Consider the following 20523-nt stretch of genomic DNA (forward strand, 5'->3'; position numbering starts at 1 on the left):
GAGGATACCATCTGCAACTTTTAAATTTGCAATTCATGTAATCCTGGAAGAACATACATTTGTCAGCTCCTCTCATGGTTTTAGGGCATCCAAATCACTTAACAAGATACTTTTTAAATATGTCATTGTTAAATTGTAACCCACCTTCCCAAGTAACATTGCCACAATGGTTTGTTCTGGGATGCCAATTCAGAATCTTTTGCTCCAAACATTTTTGCCAGCAGCTTAACAACTGCTAGACGTTCTTCATTATCATTGCTCTGTAAACATAAAAATTGGAGAAATTAATTGCCATCCATTTTTTTTTAAAAGATCCATCGTGTAAGCAGTTACAAACCCCCTTATCGAAATAAGTCTCTTCTTGTCACCATCATTAACAAATGCACTTTGTGAGAAAATGAAAGTATTGTAGTCTAAGAATGAGGAAATAAATATACAAAATATTGAAAAGATAGAAACTAAAGTATGTCAGAAACACAAATATTGCAGAAAAAGACTGAAGATTAAACAAATGAAATTGTTACTGATGAATGACTACAGTTGTGCCTGAGCAGGCAAAGAAATTCTTACAGAGTGGTTCAAAACTAGTGATCTAAAGTTCTTAAAAAAGGACAAGATAGAATAAGAAAAGGGAAATGAGTATTATTTGGTGATTCAGTTACAAATTTCTTTGACAAAATTTGCAATACCTTTCAGGAATTTTGCAGTTTTTTTAAAAATTTAAAATATATTCATTACTCTAGGTACATATCCTATTTTTTTTTTCTTTTTCTAAACAAGATCTACTTGATATAGAAACACAGAAAACCTACGGCCCAATTTGGGGTCCATCGGTCCACAATGCTGTGCCAAACATGTACTTACGTTAGAAATTTCCTAGGGTTACCCCATAGCCTTCTATTTTTCTAAGCTCCATGTACCTATCCAAGAGTCTCTTAAAAGACCCTGTTGTATTCGTCTCTACCACCGTCGCCGGCGGCCCATTCCACACACTCACCACTTTCTGTGTAAAAAAAATTTACCCCTGACATCTCCTCTGTACCCACTTCCAAGCACCTTAAAACTATGTCCTCTCAGTTATAATAATATGCAAATAATAGTATGCTATTATTTTTTTAAGTTTTTGTGTAGAAGAGCCATCAGTTCAAAAAATGATTGCAATCAAGAGCACACTTAGATTTCTCTTAAATATTTCTTAAGTTTACTTTGCCACTTCTAATATTCGATATACTTAATACATCTACTGTAAGGTTTCCGTAGAATTTAACACTGCCTTGACGTACATTAACTAAAAGGCAATACATTGTAGTCAACAATAAGGTGACAACACTTATTAGTATCAAATAACAATAACAAATCCTTGCTCTGATGGATGAGTTTTACAGAGTGCACACTGCCAAATACAAGCTCAAGTATGCTCAATTAATATAATACTGCAACATTCTCTCAAGCAACTGGACTATCAAAATCAAAACAACTTGGATACTGAGCTTTACCAAACAAAACACCAGTCAACAACACATCCTCAATATTTCAGATTGGAAACAGTGTCATCAGGATAAGAATGCACTATTGTTTATAGTCACTTGTGGAGAGAAACGAAAGCATGTTTTCATGCTTAGTGAAAGGAGGAAAAAGCATTAAAAAAAAGAACAACGTCAGTAGGACAGGAAATTAATAAAATAGCTACACAAGACCAGGTGAAGGTTTTCTTAGAAACGGACAATGTGGTTCAGAATTTAGTCTCAGCTGTATGCAAATATATACCAAAGCATGCAAATATCAAAAAGCATCAACATTTTCATGCTTATGTATGCACAAATTTTTTTTTTAACTTTAAAAGTGTATGAAAATCAGTATTAATTTGAACCAAATTCAGAAGACTTGCTTCATCCAGCAGGTCCCTGGTGACTTTCAGGGAAATTCAAAGATTCAAAGGGAATTTATTATCAAAGAATGTATAAATTATACAACCTTGAGAATTGTTTGCTTACAGGCAGTCGTAAAGCAAGGAACCCGAAAGAAACCAATTAAAAAAAATTAAGACCACCCTCAATGCCCACAGAGAAAGAGAAAAAACAACAATTCTTGCAAACAATAGAAGTGAACAACAACAGTATTCCAAATCAACACTCACAACACGCTGGAGGAACGTAGTCCTGACGAAGGGTTCCAGCCCGAAACGTCAACTGATCGTTTCCACGGATGCTGCCCGACCTGCTGAGCTCCACCAGCCTGTTGTGAGTGTTGCTTTGACCCCAGCATCTGCAGATTATTTTGTGTTAAGCATTCCAAAGCAAATTTGAGTCCTTAGATCCAAATCCCCAGAGCAACTCAGAGTAGGCTCAAAGCTTTGGAATTCAGTTCATCATGTTAGCAGGGCAAGTTGCCACAAAGTTTGCAGACACGAAGCACAGCAGCTAGGAGCAGTCTCATAGCCTTAGTGTAGCAGAGAGAGGAATGCACAGACTATCTGAGCAGGTGTTTAAACTGTCTGAACCTGACAATAGGACCTGGACCCCACTGCGATGACTCAATCCAGGTCTAGATTTTGCTGCCGGAGATGCCACTCTTGACTTCTCCAAATTGTCTCAGCACTTACTTGGCCCTTCCAAATTGGCTCAGCGCTTAGTCCCACTTCCCTCTATTTTCTCATATCTTGCAACTTAATCTCTCTTACATAAGCCCAGCAACTACCCTTTCATTCTTTTGCCATTAACCTGCACTGAAGAAATAATTTATAGTAGTCAATTCATCTACCACAATATCTTTCGAATACAAGAGCAAGCAGGAGAATCTGGAGGAACATACATGATCATATACATCAGTGGTCCCCAACCACCGGGCCGCGGACCGGTACCAGGCCGCAAGGAAACTATATGATTTGGCGATATGAAGCAATATGGGTCAGCTGCACCTTTCCTCATTCCCTGTCACGCCCACTGTTGAGCTTGAACGCACGCGAGGTCATAACATACGCGAGGTCATTACCCATGCCGGACATCACCCACACCAGAGGTCATCAGCCAGTATGAGTAAAAAACAAATGTCGCTTGAGAATTTCTTTGGAAGAGGACATAAAAGGCCTAACGATGATGATAACAGAAAGACAGTTGAGGCAGAGACTGCAAAAAAAAAGAAAGCTTCCTCCAACAGAAAATACGACCAGTCATACATAAAATATGGCTTTATTGCGACCGGTGACTCGCACGCTCCAAGCTCCCTGTGTGTGATATGTGGTGACAAGCTGTCTAATGAGGCAATGAAGCCCACAAAACTGCTTCGGCACCTTGAGTCCAAGCACCCTGCACTTAAAGACAAACCCGTTGAGTTTTTTGAGCAGAAAAAAACATGAGCAAGCAGGACAGAAGCAAGTGCTGACAGCCACCACCTCCACAAATGCTGCTGCTCTGAGAGCGTCGTACTTAGTGGCTAGCCGTATTGCTAAGGCTAAGAAGTCTTTCACTGTTGGTGAAGAATTGATTCTGCCTGCTGCCAAGGGCATGTGCCGTGAACTGTTGGGAGAAGCTGCAGCTAACAAGATGGCACAGGTTCCTCTTTCAGCTACCACAGTTTCAAGGAGAATCGATGACATAGCGGAGGTCATCGAAGCGCAGCTGTTGGAACGGCTTAATGAGTTACCATGGTATGCTATCGAGGGCGACGAGTCTACCGATGTCGACAACAAGGCAATACTGCTGGTTTATGTGCGATATATATTTCAAGACAATGTGCACCAGGGTATGTTGTGTGCACTGCCACTGCCAACTAACACAACTGGGGCAGAACTATTCAAGTTTTTGAATGACTACATGTCAGGCAAACTGGACTGGTCATTCTGTGTTGGAATATGCACAGACGGGGTTGCAACTATGACTGGATGGCTGTCTGGTTTCACTACCTGAGTCAAAGAGGTTGCTCCTGAATGCCAGTCTACACATTGTGCCATACACAGGGAAATGCTAGCTAGCCGAAAAATGTCACCTGATCTTAACAGCGTGTTGAGTGACATTGTTGAAGTTATCAATCACATCAAAGCAAAAGCCCTTAACTCACATCTGTTTGAGCAGCTTTGCGAGGAAATGGATGCAGAGCACAAACGCTTTCTCTTACACACTGAAGTTGGGTGGCTATCAAGGGGAAGAGCCCTGGCCAGGGTTTTTGAGTTAAGAGAGCAGCTGCAGAGATTTCTTTCAGGAAAAAAAGTCACCACTGGCAGCACACTTCAGTGACGAGGAGTGGATAGCAAAACTCACTTATCTGTGTGACATCTTCAACCTGCTCAATTAACTCAATTTGTCACTTCAGGGGAGAATGACAACTGTCTTCAAGTTGGCAGATGAAGTGTCTGCTTTCAAAGCCAAACTGGAACTGTGGGGACAGCAAGTGGACAGGAGCATATTTGACATGTTCTGAACAATAGCTGGGATTTTGGGAGAGACTGAGGCTGCACCGTCTTTCTCACAGCTGCTGCGCAATCACCTAACTTCACTGTCGACAGAATTCAAGCGTTACTTCCCAACCGCAAATGACCCAAGACGTGCAAAGGAATGGGTCTGTGACCCATTTGTGAATGTTCCCGGTGAATCATCCATGTCAGCACAGGAAGAAGATCAACTCCTCGAGCTTGCAAATAATGGTGGGCTGAAAAGTATGTTTGACACATCTCTGCCAGCATTCTGGATCAAAGTCAAGGCTGAATACCCTGAGATAGCCACGAAAGCACTGAAAACGTTGCTTCCATTTCCAACATATCTTTGCGAAGCAGGATTTTCTGCAATGAATGCAACGAAAACTAAATTGCGGAATAGACTGGACATAAGGAACCCCCTTTGAGTATCGCTGTCTCCCATCACCCCTCGATGGGACCATCTTGTTGCAGGGAAACAAGCCCAGGGCTCCCACTGATTCAGCGATATTGGGCTGCCAACTGTCCCGTATTAGCTGGGACATCCCATATATTGGGCTAAATTGGTTTGTCCCATACAAGACCACCCTTGTCCCATATTTCCCCCGCTAAGGTAGAGCGTTCCTATGAAACCTTTCATGCCGAAATGGCGTAAAGCGAAGAAGCAATTACCATTAATTTATATGGGATAAAATTTTGAGCGTTCCCAGACCCAAAAAATAACCTACCAAATCATACCAAATAACACATAAAACTGAAAATAACACTAACATATAGTAAAAGCAGGAATGATATGATAAATACACAGCCTATACTGTATAAAGTAGAAATAATGTATGTACAGTATAGTTTCACTGAGCAGAATCACCAAAAGTGATTTGTAGAAAAAAAAATCGGCAACTACACGCATGCGCACGGCACGCAGGCGCACACAGGTGCCCACGCAAGGCTTCACGGTCATGGTAGTCTTTCTCGGGGTAAACACAGTGAGAAAGTTGGCAACCCTACCAGTTCCCCGCTCGGCTGGTCCGCAAGAATATTGTCAATATCAAACCGTTCCGCGGTGCAAAAAAGGTTGGGGAGCCCTGAGATACATAACGCAATCTCCTTACCTACATGGATAGGGCGTTATCTAATTGGCAGGAAGGAGAGAGTGGGAATAAAGGGATCCTATTCTGGTTGGCTGCCGGTTACCAGTGGTGTTCCACAGGGGTCTGTGTTGGGGGCCGCTTCTTTTTACATTATACATCAACGATTTGGATTATGGAATAGATGGCTTTGTGGCTAAGTTTGCTGATGATACAAAGATAGGTGGAGGGCCCAGTAATGCTGAGGAAACAGAGAGTCTGCAGAGAGACTTGGACAGATTGGAAGAATGGGCAAAGAAGTGGCAAATGAAATACAATGTCGGAAAGTGTATGGTTATGTGCTTTGGCAGAAGAAATAAATGGGCAGATTATAATTTAAATGGGGTGAGAATTCAAAGTTCTGAGATGCAACAGGACTTGGGAGTCCTCGTGCAGGATACGCTTAAGCTTAACCTCCAGGTTGAGTCGGTGGTGAAGAAGGCCAATGCATTTCTAGAGGAATAGAGTATAGGAGCAGGGATGTGATGTTGAGGCTCTATAAGGCGCTGGTAAGACCTCACTTGGAGTACTCTGGGCTGTTTTGGTCTCCCTATTTAAGAAAGGATGTGCTGACGTTGGAGAGGGTACAGGGAAGATTCACTAGAATGATTCCGGGAATGAGAAGGTTAACATATGAGGAACGTTTGTCCGCTCTTGGACTGTATTCCTTGGGGTTTAGAAGAATGAGGGGGGACCTCATAGAACATTTCGAATGTTGAAAGGCATGGACAGAGTGGATGTGGCAAAGTTGATTCCCATGATGGGGGGAGTCTAGTACGAGAGGGCATGACTAAAGGATTGAAGGGCGCCCATTCAGAACAGAGATGCGAAGAATTTTTTTTTAGCCAGAGGGTGGTGAATCTATGGACTTTGTTGCCACGGGTGGCAGTGGAGGCCAAGTCATTGAGTGCATTTAAGGCAGAGATTGATAGGTATCTGAGTAGCCAGGGCATCAAAGGTTATGGTGAGAAGGCGGGCGAGTGGGATTAAATGGGAGAATGGATCAGCTTATGATAAAATGGCAGAGCAGACTCGATGGGCCAAATGGCCAACTTCTGCTCCTTTGTCTTATGGTCACAGCACCAGAGATCAACAACAAACGTGGGTCTCCAGAGCTACAAAGTAACACTAAATCCTACACCCAAGATGCCCGATCATATTGTTCTAGCAAATTCTCTTCTCACCTTTTAACTATCTTCTTTTTCACATTTCATTTGTCCAATTTCTGATCTACTTATGCCAAGAAACCAATCTACTCAGTCACCCACAACACCTCTTGCATCCTGTCATCTCAGTCATTGCTTAAAAACTTTACATCTTGTCCTACATTAGTGAAGGAAATTACCTATGCTAACCTAATGTTTGTCCTGCCCTTCCTCAACCAATCTTTCCCTATGTTTATCTTGAAAGATAATTCTTGAAAGACAATGAAACAAGATACAATTTACTATCCATCTAGAAAGTAATCAGGCATAAAAAATATTTTAAAATTTATTCTAAGAAATAGTGTTACAGTACAGTGAAGGCTGAATAGAGTTAAAGAAACTTAATGGTCTAGTTATGGAGCTGCTCCAGCCTATGGTCAGGCCACACTTAGATCCCCTCCAGTTCACCTACCAGCCCCGACTAGGAGTTGAGGATGCCATCGTCTACCTGCTGAACCGTGTCTACGCCCACCTGGACAAGCCAGCGAGCACTGTGCGGGTCATGTTTTTTTGACTTCTCCAGTGCGTTCAACACCATCCACCCTGCTCTGCTGGGGGAGAAGCTGACAGCGATGCAGGTGGATGCTTCCCTGGCATCATGGATTCTTGATTACCTGACTGGCAGACCACCGTACTTGTGCTTGCAACACTGTGTGTCTGACAGAGTGATCAGCAACACCGGGACTCCACAGAGGACTGTCTTGTCTCCCTTTCTCTTCACCATTTACACCTCGGACTTCAACTACTGCACAGAGTCTTGTCACCTTCAGAAGTTTTCGGATGACTCTGCCATAGTTGGATGCATCAGCAAGGGAGATGAGGTTGAGTACAGGGCTATGGTAGGAAACTTTGTCACATAGTGTGAGCAGAATCATCTGCAGCTTAATGTGAAAAAGACTAAGGAGCTGGTGGTAGACCTGAGGAGAGCTAAGATATCGGTGACCCCTGTTTCCATCCGGGGGTCAGTGTGGACATGGTGGAGGATTACAAATACCTGGGGATACGAATTGACAATAAACTGGACTGGTCAAAGAACACTGAGGCTGGCTACAAGAAGGGTCAGAGCCATCTCTATTTCCTGAGGAGACTGAGGTCCTTTAACATCTACCGGACGATGCTGAGGATGTTCTACGAGTCTGTGGTGGCCAGTGCTATCATGTTTGCTGTTGTGTGCTGGGGCAGCAGGCTGAGGGTAGCAGACACCAACAGAATCAACAAACTCATTCGTAAGGCCAGTGATGTTGTGGGAATGGAACTGGACTCTCTCACGGTGGTGTCTGAAAAGAGGATGCTGTCTAAGTTGCATGCCATCTTGGTCAATGTCTCCCATCCACTACATAATGTACTGGGTGGGCACAGGGGTACATTCAGCCAGAGACTCATTCCTCCGCGATGCAGCACAAAGCGTCATAGGAAGTCATTCCTGCCTGTGGCCATCAAACTTTACAACTCCTCCCTTGGAGAGTCAGACACCCTTTGCCGATAGGCTGATCCTGGACTTATTTCATAATTTACTGGCATAATTTACATATTACTATTTAACTATTTATGGTTCTATTACTATTATTTATGGTGCAACTGTAACGAAAACCAATTCCCCCCCCCCAGATGAATAAAGTATGACTATGACTATATTAATGTCAGAAAATTATCAATGATTACAGTAATCTTAAAGAAACATTATTACACATTATTTGTTAAGAATTACAGATCAAGTTAATGCTTCAGTCAACATGCAACATATAGAAATGAGTGAACAGATGTACCTTAAGTTTAAATTCCAGCTGTGGTAAAACAGAAAGTAACAGATGACTATCAATATTGTAGAGCTCAAGGATCAGGTCAAAGACATGCTCTGATAGATCACTGATGGAGGTTTTGCCCAGCATTAAAACCTGGTTAAAAAACTGTTGGCAGAAAATTTACCAGTTAGTAGAATCTGTACTAAACAATCTATATTGAACATTAGTATTACAACTATCCAAAAAAACGTATGAAAATCTCATTTAATGTAAAAGTGAACATCCTCTCCACACCAAGCATTATAAATTGCCCCAAACTTCTGATCAGCTGCCAGCACAGTAGAGGACTCATCAACCAGCAATTTGCAGAAATGCTTTGAGAATTGATGTCATACCTTTGAAATGAAAAGTTGTCAGAGAGATCAATTTAAATAAAACAAACATTTTATCACATTTAACATACTTCATGGTTGTTTATTTCCTTTGACTTGAAGGGAATCAATAAACCTGAGCCAGGTCTAAGCAGGCAAAGGAGTCGTGGGTTGATTTCCTAGCATACAAGCTGGTCAACTAAGAAAGTTAACTTTTCACTACTGGACTGAAGACATCAATAGAAAAATCTCCAAGGATGTAACTTCTACATAGTTACAGGAAATCCCAAACTTGGAAACAGTTCAGGAACTAAGAGAGAACAGGTCTGTGTGGAACTATCATCTTTTTTAACTGAAATTAAAGACTACAGCATGGTGGCATTTTTTGAAGAGCACTGATTTGAGGAAGGAAAAAAAAACAGTAAGATGCCAGACCAGCTCACCATTATTATCATTCACTGAAGATGATGTTCTTTCAAAAGTAAGCTCCTCCAAATAAAACGTACCCACTGTCTTGTTCTTTAAACTAGCTGCCCAATGCCCATTCCATCTCACAGCAGTAATGTGAAAAGAATGAGTTCCCAAGCTAATGACAGCAGTACAGAATTCAAGTATTTCAGTGTTGAGAAAACCCATCAAGGTACTAATACATTTCATTCAAGAATTTGTATCACGGAGTAGGAATAACCGGCGCAGTTTCTTTCAATTTCGTGCAACCATATCAGACCAATTATCACATGTTGATAGAGGGAGGGGGAGGCAAGGCAATAGGAGAGCAAGTTCTGCTGCATGGACATTGCATCACAGGAAGGAAGGATGCAGTAAAATGGATATTTGGGCAGAAGGGTGACACACACAGTTATCACTGCTGCCGCACAGCTTCAGGATCTGGGTTTGATCCTGACCTCTGGTTCTGTCTTGTTTTTTTTTCCCTGCATGTTTCACTGTGGTCATGTGGGTATCCTAACTAGAAGACCACAGTCTGTGCGGATTGGTGAACATATCCTCCTCGCTGACAATCAACACTGGCACACCTTTGGGGGTTTGTGCTTAGCCCACTGCTCTACTCTCTAAATACACGACTGTGTGGCTAGGCATAGCTCAAATACCAGCTATAAAATTGCTGATGATACAACCATTATTAGTAGAATCTCAGGTGGCGACGAGAGGGCGTACAGGAGTGAGATATGCCTACCACTGGAATGGTGCCGCAGCAACAACCTGGCACTCAACGACAGTACGACAAAAGAGCTGATTGTGGACTTCAGGAAGGGCAAGACAAAGGAACACATACCAATCCTCAGAGGGATCAGAAGTAGAGAGAGTGAGCGGGTTCCAAGCTCTTAGGTGTCAAGATCTCCAAGGATCTAACCTGGACCCATCATATTGATGTAGTTATACAGTAGGCAAGACAGCAGCTATACTTCATTAGGAGTTTGAAGAGGATGTTGTATAGCGGCGTGTTTCTTCTAATATTTCATAGAGTTTAGAGCAGTTCCCACAGATATGGAGGAAAAACTAGAGCCTCCAGCTCATAGCTTAATTATTTTATGTCTATTATAGATTTTGACACATCATTTGACTCAAAATTGAAAATGTAATCAATTTCCTCAATATATTTGTATTAACTATCAACAGTACACGTGAAGAATAATGTTAAAAGCAAAGAAGCAAAACTCAACCAATGTGAATTGGAACTGGATTGGTTCTTTACTCCAACTAAAGTAGATCACAGTAGGTGGAAGAGGCTTTTTTTGGAACCTTAATGGACCTTAAAAAAATGTTTGATAAAACTACCCTAAGGTTTTCACAAACTGAATACAAATCATTGGCTGAAAATAAAATCAGAATCAGGTTTATTATCACCGGCATGTGACGTGAAATTTGTTAACTTAGCAGCAGCAGCAGTTCAATGCAATAGATAATCTAGCAGAGAGAGGGAAAAATAATAAATAAGATAAAACGTAACAATAAATAAACAAGTAAATCAATTAGGTATATTGAAAAAATAGAAATACTGCGTATTAAAGAAACTGAGGTAGTGTCCAAAGCTTCAAAGTCCATTTAAGAATCGGATGGCAAAGGGGAAGAAGCTGTTCCTAAATTGCTGAGTGTGCGCCTTCAGGCTTCTGTATATCCTACCTGATGGTAACAGTGAGAAAAGGGCATGCCCTCGGTGCTGGAGGTCTTTAATAATGGACGCTGCCTTTCTGAGACACCGCTCCACTAAAGATGTCCTGGGTACTTTGTAGGCTAGTGCCCAAGATGGAGCTGACTAGATTTACAACCTTCTGCAGTTTCTTTTGGTCCTGTGCAGTAGCCCCTCCATACCAGACAGTGATGCAGCCTGGTATCCACAGTACAACTACAGAAGTTTTTGAGTGTATTTGTTGACATGCCAAATCACCTCAAACTCCTAATAAAGTATAGCCGCTGTCTTACCTTTTTTATGACTACATCAATGTGTTGGGACCAGGTTAGATCCTCAGGGATCTTGACACCCAGGAACTTGAAGCTACTCACTCTCTCCACTTCTGATTCCTCTATGGGGATTGGTACGTGCTCCTTCGTCTTACCCTTCCTGAAGTCCACAATCAGTTCTTTCGTCTTACTGACGTTGAGTGCCAGGTTGTTGCTGCGGCACCATTCCACTAGTTGGCATATCTCACTTCTGCACACCCTCTCGTCACCACCTGAGACTCTACAATGGTTGTATTGTCAACAAATTTGTAGATGGTGTTTGAGCTATGCCTAGCCACACAGTCATGTGTACATAGAGAGTAGAGCAGTGGGCTAAGCACACATTCCTGAGGTGCGCCAGTGTTGATCGTCAGCGAAGGGGACACGTTATCACCAATCCACACAGACTGTGGTCTTCTGGTTAAGAAGTCGAGGATCCAATTACCAAGGGAGGTACAGAGGTGCAGGTTCTGCAACTTCTCAATCAGGATTGTTGGAATGATGGTTTTGAATGCTGAGCTATAGTCGATGAACAGCATCCTGACGTAGGTGTCTGTGTTGCCTAGGTGGTCTAAAGCAGTGTGAAGAGTCATGGAGATTGAGGGCGTGCAGGAGTGAGGTATGCCAACTAGCGGAACGGTGCCACAGCAACAACCTGGCACTCAATGTCAGTGACCTATTGTGACAATAGGCAAATTGCAATGGGTCTAGGTCCTTGCTGAGGCAGGAGTTCTGTCTAGTCATAGACAATGGGCAAAATGAAGATACACACTAAAGCACTGTAAAATCACTCTTAATAAAACTTAAGTACAAGCTCAAATTTGTGTGATGAAGCAAGGATGGTAACATTTAACCTAAAACAGATGTTGTGCCAATGGGATAGCTATTACTGATCAGTGCTGTAACCAAATATTATATAAGTCAAGCAGAACCAATATCTTCTGAATATTCTCCAGGGAGATGGTGGGGTGGGGAGAGGTGATCAGTTAAATGCTTACATTTGTAATGTATGGTTCAACCGCTTGAGCAGTCCTTTTCAATAGAGCTTTTGCTAAATCATATGCTTGCTTGTTTAGATTCTGCAAGAAAACAAAAATATCAAGAAAGAAATTTCAGTGACATTAATTTGTGAGTTATAGTGCAAAACATTGTAATTTCTGAACTCAATTCATATTGGCCCATAACAAAGAACTACATACTACTACGTTAGAGAAACATTTATTGCATCATTTTAACCAATGCAATCTGCATTTACACTGTTTAGACCAGGGGTTAACAGCCTGGGATTCACAGACCCCTTGCTTAATGGTGTGGGTCCATGCCATAAAATAGGTTGGGAACCCCTGGTTTGGACGAAGGCTAAATTCAGAAACACAATATCTAAATCTGCATCACATTTTTAGTATGTCTTAAGAAATACAATGTCATAACTAGTTAAAATATCTTGCCATTGTGCCAGCGATGCATCTATCCCTCTAGTTGAGATACTCACGTAAACAAAAAATAATTTAAATTACATCATGTGAAATGGTTGTGGTACGAGACAGGATGCCTTAGTTCTGTATACAGGCAGTCCCCGGGTTACAAACGAGATCTATTCCTAAGTCTGTCTTTAAGTCGAATTTGTAGTTAAGTCGGAACGGGTACATTCGGTTCCTATTTAGCATCAGTTAGTCAAATGTTTGTCTTAGTATATAGTATATATTTTACCTTTCTATGCATATAAAACACTTAATGGGAAGAGATGCCTTCATGATACGGCGAAGTGCCCTCGGATTTAGGGAGTGATACACAAGCAAAGGCTTAGCTTGAAATCCCCGGATGCGTTACCCCAAGCAATAACGTTAGCCTATTCTTCGATGCCTTATGCCCTGATGCACTTTTTTCTTCTTTCGAAATGTAGGTCCTTTCAGGCATTTTTTTCCAAAATAAGCCAGTCTCATCTACATTAAATATTTGGTCTGGCAAATAAACTCAATAATTTTTTTTCAACACTTCAGGAAAATCACTCGCAACACTTACATCAGCACTCATTGCTTCTTTGCACTTTATTATTATGTAAATTTGCCCTCTCTTTGAAACAACTGAACCAACCCCTACTCGCAACAAATTCTTCATCATAATCACCTTCACTTGCTGCACGTGCAGGTTTTAAATCATTGAAAAGGCTTCGAGCCTTTTCTTGCACTAAAGGGTAATAGGCATATTATGCTGATTTTGATCGTCTAACCAAATTATCAATAGCCTTTCCATTTCAATAATTAAACCACTGCTTTGCTTAGTAATAATTGTAGCTTTCATCGGGGCAGGGCCTTTCACATGCTCCATTATTCTCACTTTATCCTTTAAAATTGTTCCAATCATTGACCGACTGTAGCCTAACCCTTTTCCAATGACTGATGGCGTTTCACCTCTTTCTGATCGTTTTATTATTTCCACTTTATTTTCAATCATGATCATTTTCCTTTTCTTTGATTCATCACCAGCACTTGCATCGGATTTACGCTTTGGAGGCATGGTTACAAGGGTAAATAAGAAAAAAATTTAAGCCAAATAAAAAGTTACCCACTCAACACAGTGTTAATGGCAACGTGATCTGACTTAAAATAGCGGACGGCGTTCTCCTTCCTCGAGCCGACAAACCGCTGAAGCCACGCAATGTTTTCAAATTTTTAATATACTCGGCTTTATGGCAGTCCTTTCGTAAGTACGAGTTGTCCGTAAGTCGGATGATGTTCTTAACCCGGGGACTTACTATATAATAAGCAAGCAATCTGGTTTCTGCTGTTTGCTTATTTTCAGATGTTAACACCTTTCTAACATACTCAGTTATAGGGGGAAAATCCACAAATGTTGTTTTAATTAAAATGTGCACTACTTGAATGGCCTTTATATCAACAACTACATCCAAGTGTTCTGCTTCTTTCATTAACACCTATCCAACAGCTCTTTTAAGTTCTCCTGTTCTTGCCACAGCAAATGAACACCATGGCCAAAAGAAAAACAAAAATTGATCACAATATCAGTAGCAATGGGTTACCAGAGTACTTCCTTATCACTTTATAAGTTAATCACATAATCATAAGTGATGCACCAATAATGTTATCAAGCAAAGTGAAAGTTATTTTATTCCAATTAAATAACATATTTCAAGACTCTCCAGAAGTACATGGACATAAATAGCTGGCGGATAGTATTAGTGCCTTAATAAATAATGATATTTTAATCCTTTAGATGGGTATCCTGCTACTTCTCTGTTCTTACTGTTTTTATGGGGCTACCTACACAGTTCATATTTTAATATCCTCAGAAGTTAGTGCTGGATTATGTCCAATTTCACTGAGGCACCAAACTAAGATGCCAAAGAACTTCATGCAGAATTATCTTTCACCATGCACATTTTAGTAATCATCATTATACACATCAATATCTCAGTTTAGAATATTTACTTCATGAGTTTTCCATAGTACAAATTTAGATTCTGTAATATTTACAATAAAAAGCATTTAATATCCCAACAATAGTATAAAGTCAGTTAAATTGAGACAGATGGAATATTACCTTAATGTTAACAGTCTAGATAAATGAGGAAATGATAGCTTTATTAGCCCAAGGTCAATATTAGGGGCATTTTCTAAACAAGAAATTGAATTAATTAAAAATCAGAGTGCATGGTTGTGGCATCAGCTGTTGGCACGGTCTTTAAAAGAAGTAAGTTGTTCTTCTGTGCTATTCTGCATTTATTTTTATAACCTGTGCTTATCTAGCCACAGTCATGTCTTTATTGAATAAGGAAAATGCTTCTCGTGGTGTAAAGCGCAAACATGTTAGCTACACAAGATAAGGTGGAAGTTCTGAAAAAGTCATTTGTATAACTCAGGGTCTTCCACAGTTTATGATATACAGTTGAAGTCAGAAGTTTACATACACCTTAGCCAAACACATTTAAACTCAGTTTTTCACAATTCTTGACATTTAATCCGAGAAAGCATTCCCTGTCTTAGGTCAGTTAGGATCACTACTAAATTTCAACGTGAAATGTCAGAATAATAGTAGAGAGAATGATTTATTTCAGCTTTTATTTCTTTCATCACATTCCCACTGGGTTAGAAGTTTACATACACTTTGTTAGTATTTGGTAGCACTGCCTTTAAATTGTTTAACTTGGGTCAAACTTTTTCGGTCACCTTCCATAAGCTTCTCACAATTGTTATGATTCCGTAACATACAAGCAGCAAGAGATGACAAATTGAGTCGGGTTTAATATTAAAACCACTATATTTATTTACATCGACTCAAAAATGTAGAACATTAAATAAACTACTTTCTTAAACAGAAGTTTTAAGTGTTATGCGTCTGTAGTTCCCTTACAGTCAAACTTAGTACCCGTTCTTAACAAATCTTACTCAAGCACAGTCTTAAAGTCGCAGTTCAGAGAGTCTCAGTAATTCACAAAATAGGTGAGAGGAGGACTTGTGGATTCACAGTGCAGCGACGAGGCGATCATGATGAATTCCAAAGATTCCACGGCTAGCAAACAAAGAAACGGTTACCAAAGATCCCAGCCGAGGAATACTGTTCCAAAGTTCATGAAGAGCAATTTTGCAAAGTGACTGTCACGAAATCCACACCCATGGATCATACGAAGGACAAACATGTCTCCACAATGCACAGTATGCCGCTGATTAACCCAATCTTTTGGGTATAGGTAAGCATTAGAATTTACCCTTCTCGATCGTGAGCTGTTCCCGGATAGCTCGAAGTCTGCAATGTTCACTCTCTCTCTCTTTCCTTCGACTCCTTCTCAACACTCTGACCACATTTCTTTTATACCATCGGCATACGTCATAAGGTAACACTGTGGACTCCCAGTAAAACGAAACTGGGAACATGTGACACCCACAGTAAACAAAACTATGGACTCCCAGGAAAACAAAACTGTGGACATGTAACACAATAAGTTGCTGGAATTTTGTTCCATTCCTCCAGACAGAACTGGTGTAACTGAGTCAGGTTTGTAGGCCTCCTTGCTCGTACACGCTTTTTCAGTTTTGCCCACAAATTTTCTATCGGATTGAGGTCAGGGCTTTGTGATGGTCACTCCAATATCTTGACTTTGTTGTCCTTAAGCAATTTTGCCACAACTTTGGAGGTATGCTTGGGGGTCATTGTCCATTTGGAAGACCCATTTGCAACCAAGCTTTAACTTCCCGGCTGATGTCTTGAGATGTTGCTTCAATATATCCACATAATTTTCCTTCCTCATGATGCCATCTATTTTGTGAAGTGCACCAGTCCCGCCTGCAGCAAAGCACCCCCACAACATGTTGCTGCCACCCTTATGCTTCACAGTTGGGATGGTGTTCTTTGGCTTGCAAGCCTCACCCTTTTTCCTCCAAACATAACGATGATTATTATGGCCAAACAGTTCAATTTTTGTTTCATCAGACCAGAGGACATTTCTCCAAATAGTAAGATCTTTGTCCCCATGTGCACTTGTGTACGGGGTCTTTCTTTTTTGTTAAATTTAAAATGGCTTCTTTTGTTATGTTATACTGGAGAATGCTGAAAAAGTCTCTAGCTAGACAGTTGCTTGGGTTATTAGAGATAGCAGGGTGCTATTAACCAATGGGTGGTCATGTATCGTTTTGTTTTCGGATACCATGCTGTATCATATGACTGGGGACGGGGTTTTGGCGGGGAGTCAAGAGGAGAGACGAGGAGGACGGCGGACGTGCAGAGAGGCTCCAGTCGATCACTTCGGGTGGTCCAAAGCCGTGAGTCGACAGGATTCGGGTGGTCGTCCGGATTCGATTGAGCTCCAACGGTTGCGCACGAAGAACTTGGACTTTGATAAGTGTTGGCACTTTTTTTTTCCATTACTTCCCTTTCTGTATCGAGTTTATATTAATGTCATAGAATTAGTAATATCTATAAAGCGTACTTGTTAAAATTTACTGGGTGTGCTGGCTGATGATTGATGTTTGGGCTTGATTCAGGCGGCAACCAACCCTGTGGGGAGCGTTGAGGCGGGTGCTGGGCTGGATTTCCCCTAGACATATACCAGCCAATATAACGGAATGTTACAAGTGGGGGCTACCGTCCTGGATTTGGATTTTCGATAAAGCTGTAATAGTCATCACGTTGTGGTGCGAAGATGGATCGAGATAAGATTGTAAGGGTGTGAATTGGAGGAGGTACCGGTGAATCATGTGTGCGTGCTAAGTGGGGTCGATTTTCGCACTCCGGCAGATGTACTAGTGCGAGGGTTGAGTATGATTAAAGGTATTGAGCAGGTAGAACTTATAGCTAGAAGGTGTGGGAAAGAACTGGAGTCCAGCTGGATGTTGGTGCGGACGAGTGCCGACATCATGACGTTGGAACTACCAGCGACAGTCCACATCCAGGGGGAGGCAGGGCCGTGGGGTCTCCACACCCTCCCAGAGGAGGGAAGTGAGGAGGTGCCGGAGGAGGAGCTAGATGAGGCCCCAGGGGAGGTGCCAGTAGCTAGGGGTGGAGGTGTGGAGTGGGAAGGTTTGGCCAGGCCCCGTCCCCCAGTTAGGGCTGAGACCTCCGAGTTAGCGGCTGCCATTACCTCCCTGGCGAGAAGGGTTGAGTGGCTCCGCCCGAAGCTGAGAATTTTCTCGGGAGCCAGGCCAACCCCGGAAGGGGAGGATGAATACGAGACCTGGGTTGAGGATACATCCCAGTTGTTAGAGGTGTGGTCAGTTTCGGATGAGGAAAAGAGACAGCGATTGGTGGAAAGCTTAAGGGGCGGGGCGGCCCGTGTGGTCAGCGATTTGAGAGCGGAACGCCCTTCAGCTTCCCTGTCGGAGTGTTTGGACGCTTTGGAGGAAGTGTTTGGACTGTCAGGAGATCCCTGGCAACATTTAGCGGAGTTTCAAGAGATGGGGCAGAGAAGAGGGGAAAAGCTCTCAGAATACATTTTCCGGCTGGAAGGGAAGCTTACGGGGCTGCGGCGCCGAGGGGAAGTGAGGGCGGACGAAGTGGCGAAGTTGAGGATGAGCCAGATATGTAGAGGTTCCCGAGAGGATGACAGGGTGGCTTGGAGTATCCGGCAGTCATATAAGAGGAGCCCCCCTCCATCATTCGGGCAGCTGATTAGAGAGGTACGGGCGGAGGAGAGTGCTTCAGGCCGACCAGGGGGCTCAGACCCCCGGGGACAGTCTTCAGCGGTTCAGGAGGTGGTAGCCGGGGTGAGATCAGAGAAATCCAAGGGGTCCCCGGGGGGAGCGTACCGGGAGGAGAGAGGCGGCAGGTAGCGGGTGAAATACCTTCGAAGCCATGTCTGAAGTACGTGTCCGATATGAGGAGGAGTTGAAAAGGGCGTACGAGTTGGCTGAGGCGGCAGCCACCAAGCAGAACCAGCGGAATAAGAAGAGGTATGATCAGAAAGTAAAGTTCGTCCAGCGATTGCCAGGAGACAGAGTCCTTATCCGGAATTTAGGACTACCTGGTAAGCACAAGTTGGCAGACCGTTGGGCAGCCACCCCCTATGTGGTGGAGAGTCAGATGCCGAATCTCCCTGTTTACCGGGTGAGACCTGAGGACGGGAAGGGGCCTGTCAAGGTACTCCATCGGAACCATCTGTTGCCTCCGAGTCGAGAGATGTGGGTAGACCCAGAGCCCGAATGGGAGTTTACGGCTAGTACGAGGACTCTGCGGGGGCGAGGGAAGAGCCCGTTGCAAAGGAGACGGGGCCGGTCCCCCCCTCGAGAAGGGATACGTCATCGGAAGATGATGATTCGGACGTGTGGTACCTGTTTCCGTTCACTGATTCCCCGGTGCCGGGAGAAGAGACTCCTGGCCCTTCCATCACTGAGTTAGGGGAACGGAGGGAGGTTGTTGCAGAGCCACCTGTGTTACAGCCGGGATTGGGGGAGGAGGGGGTGGAGCCAGAACCTGAGGCAGAGGGTTCACAGGGGCTGAGGGGTCCCAGTGAAGGGGAGGGTCCGACAGATAGGCCGGGGGGGGGTCACCTGGGGTGTCTCAACAGGGAGAGTCCGCAGAGGAAGTCCGGAGGCCTCAGAGGAGTAGGCATCCCCTGGAGAGACTAACTTATACAGCGCTGGGAGAACAGGGTGTGATCTCTACTGCCCTGGAAAGTTATGTCACTGCTTTATGCACCTGGGTTGGGTTTTGTGTTTTACAAGGAGCATTGGTGAACTCTGTTAACGTCATGAGGGCATGACTTTTATTGGTGGGGGGAGAGTGTATGGGGTCTTTCTTTTTTGTTAAATTTAAAATGGCTTCTTTTGTTATGTTATACTGGGGAATGCTGAGAAAGTCTCTAGCTAGACAGTTGCTTGGGTTATTAGAGATAGCAGGGTGCTATTAGCCAGTGGGTGGTCAGGTACCATTTTGCTTTTGGATGATAATGCTGTATCATATGACTGGGAACGAGGTTTTTGACTGGGAGTCGGAGGAGAGACGAGGAGGACGGCGGACGTGCAGAGAGGCTCCGGTCGATCACTTCGGGTGGTCCCGAGCAGTGAGTCAACAGGATTCGGGTGGTAGTCCGGATTCGATTGAGCTCCAACGGTTGTGCACGAAGAACTTGGACTTTGATAATTGTTGGCGCTTTTTTTTTCCATTACTTCCCTTTCTGTATCGAATTTATATTAATGTCATAGAATTAGTAATATCTATAAAGTGTACTTGTTAAAATTTACTGGGTGCGCTGGCTGATGATGATGTTTGGGCTTGATTCGGGCGGCAACCAACCCTGTGGGGAGCGTTGAGGCAGGTGCTGGGTGGGATTTCCCCTAGACATATACGAGCCAATATAACGGAACGTTACACTTGCAAACTGTAGTCTGGCTTTTTTATGGCGGTTTTGAAGCAGTGGCTTCTTCCTTGCTGAACAGCCTTTCAGGTTATGTCGATATAGGACTCATTTTACTGTGGATATAGATACTTGTCTACCTGTTTCCTCCAGCATCCTCACAAGGTCCTTTGCTGTTGTTCTGGGATTGATTTGCACTTTTTGCGCCAAAGTACGTTCATCTCTAGGAGACAGAATGTGTCTCCTTCCTGAGCGGTATGACAGCTGCGAGGTCCCATGGTGTTTATACTTGCATACTATTGTTTGTACAGATGAATGTGGTACTTTCAGGCGTTTGGAAATTGCTCCCAAGGATGAACCAGACTTGTAGAGGTCCACAATTCTTTTTTTCCTGAGGTCTCAGC

The 20523-nt window shown here is 42.9% G+C and overlaps 1 protein-coding gene across 11 annotated transcripts in view; it reads right to left on the reverse strand.

The window, feature by feature from the left end:
- pds5b (PDS5 cohesin associated factor B) overlaps nt 1–20523 on the reverse strand; it is a 263499-nt gene that overhangs the window by 134778 nt on the left and 108198 nt on the right. For all 11 annotated transcript variants that reach the window (XM_072262926.1, XM_072262916.1, XM_072262922.1 and 8 more), the window contains 3 exons: nt 12312–12392; nt 8507–8647; nt 145–260 (listed from right to left, as the gene is read on the reverse strand). In XM_072262926.1, coding sequence (XP_072119027.1) covers nt 145–260; nt 8507–8647; nt 12312–12392 — 338 coding nt within the window. The remainder of the gene's footprint in view (nt 1–144; nt 261–8506; nt 8648–12311; nt 12393–20523) is intronic.

The sequence above is a fragment of the Mobula birostris genome, chromosome 7 (assembly GCF_030028105.1).
Source record: "Mobula birostris isolate sMobBir1 chromosome 7, sMobBir1.hap1, whole genome shotgun sequence".
NCBI lineage: Eukaryota > Metazoa > Chordata > Chondrichthyes > Myliobatiformes > Myliobatidae > Mobula > Mobula birostris.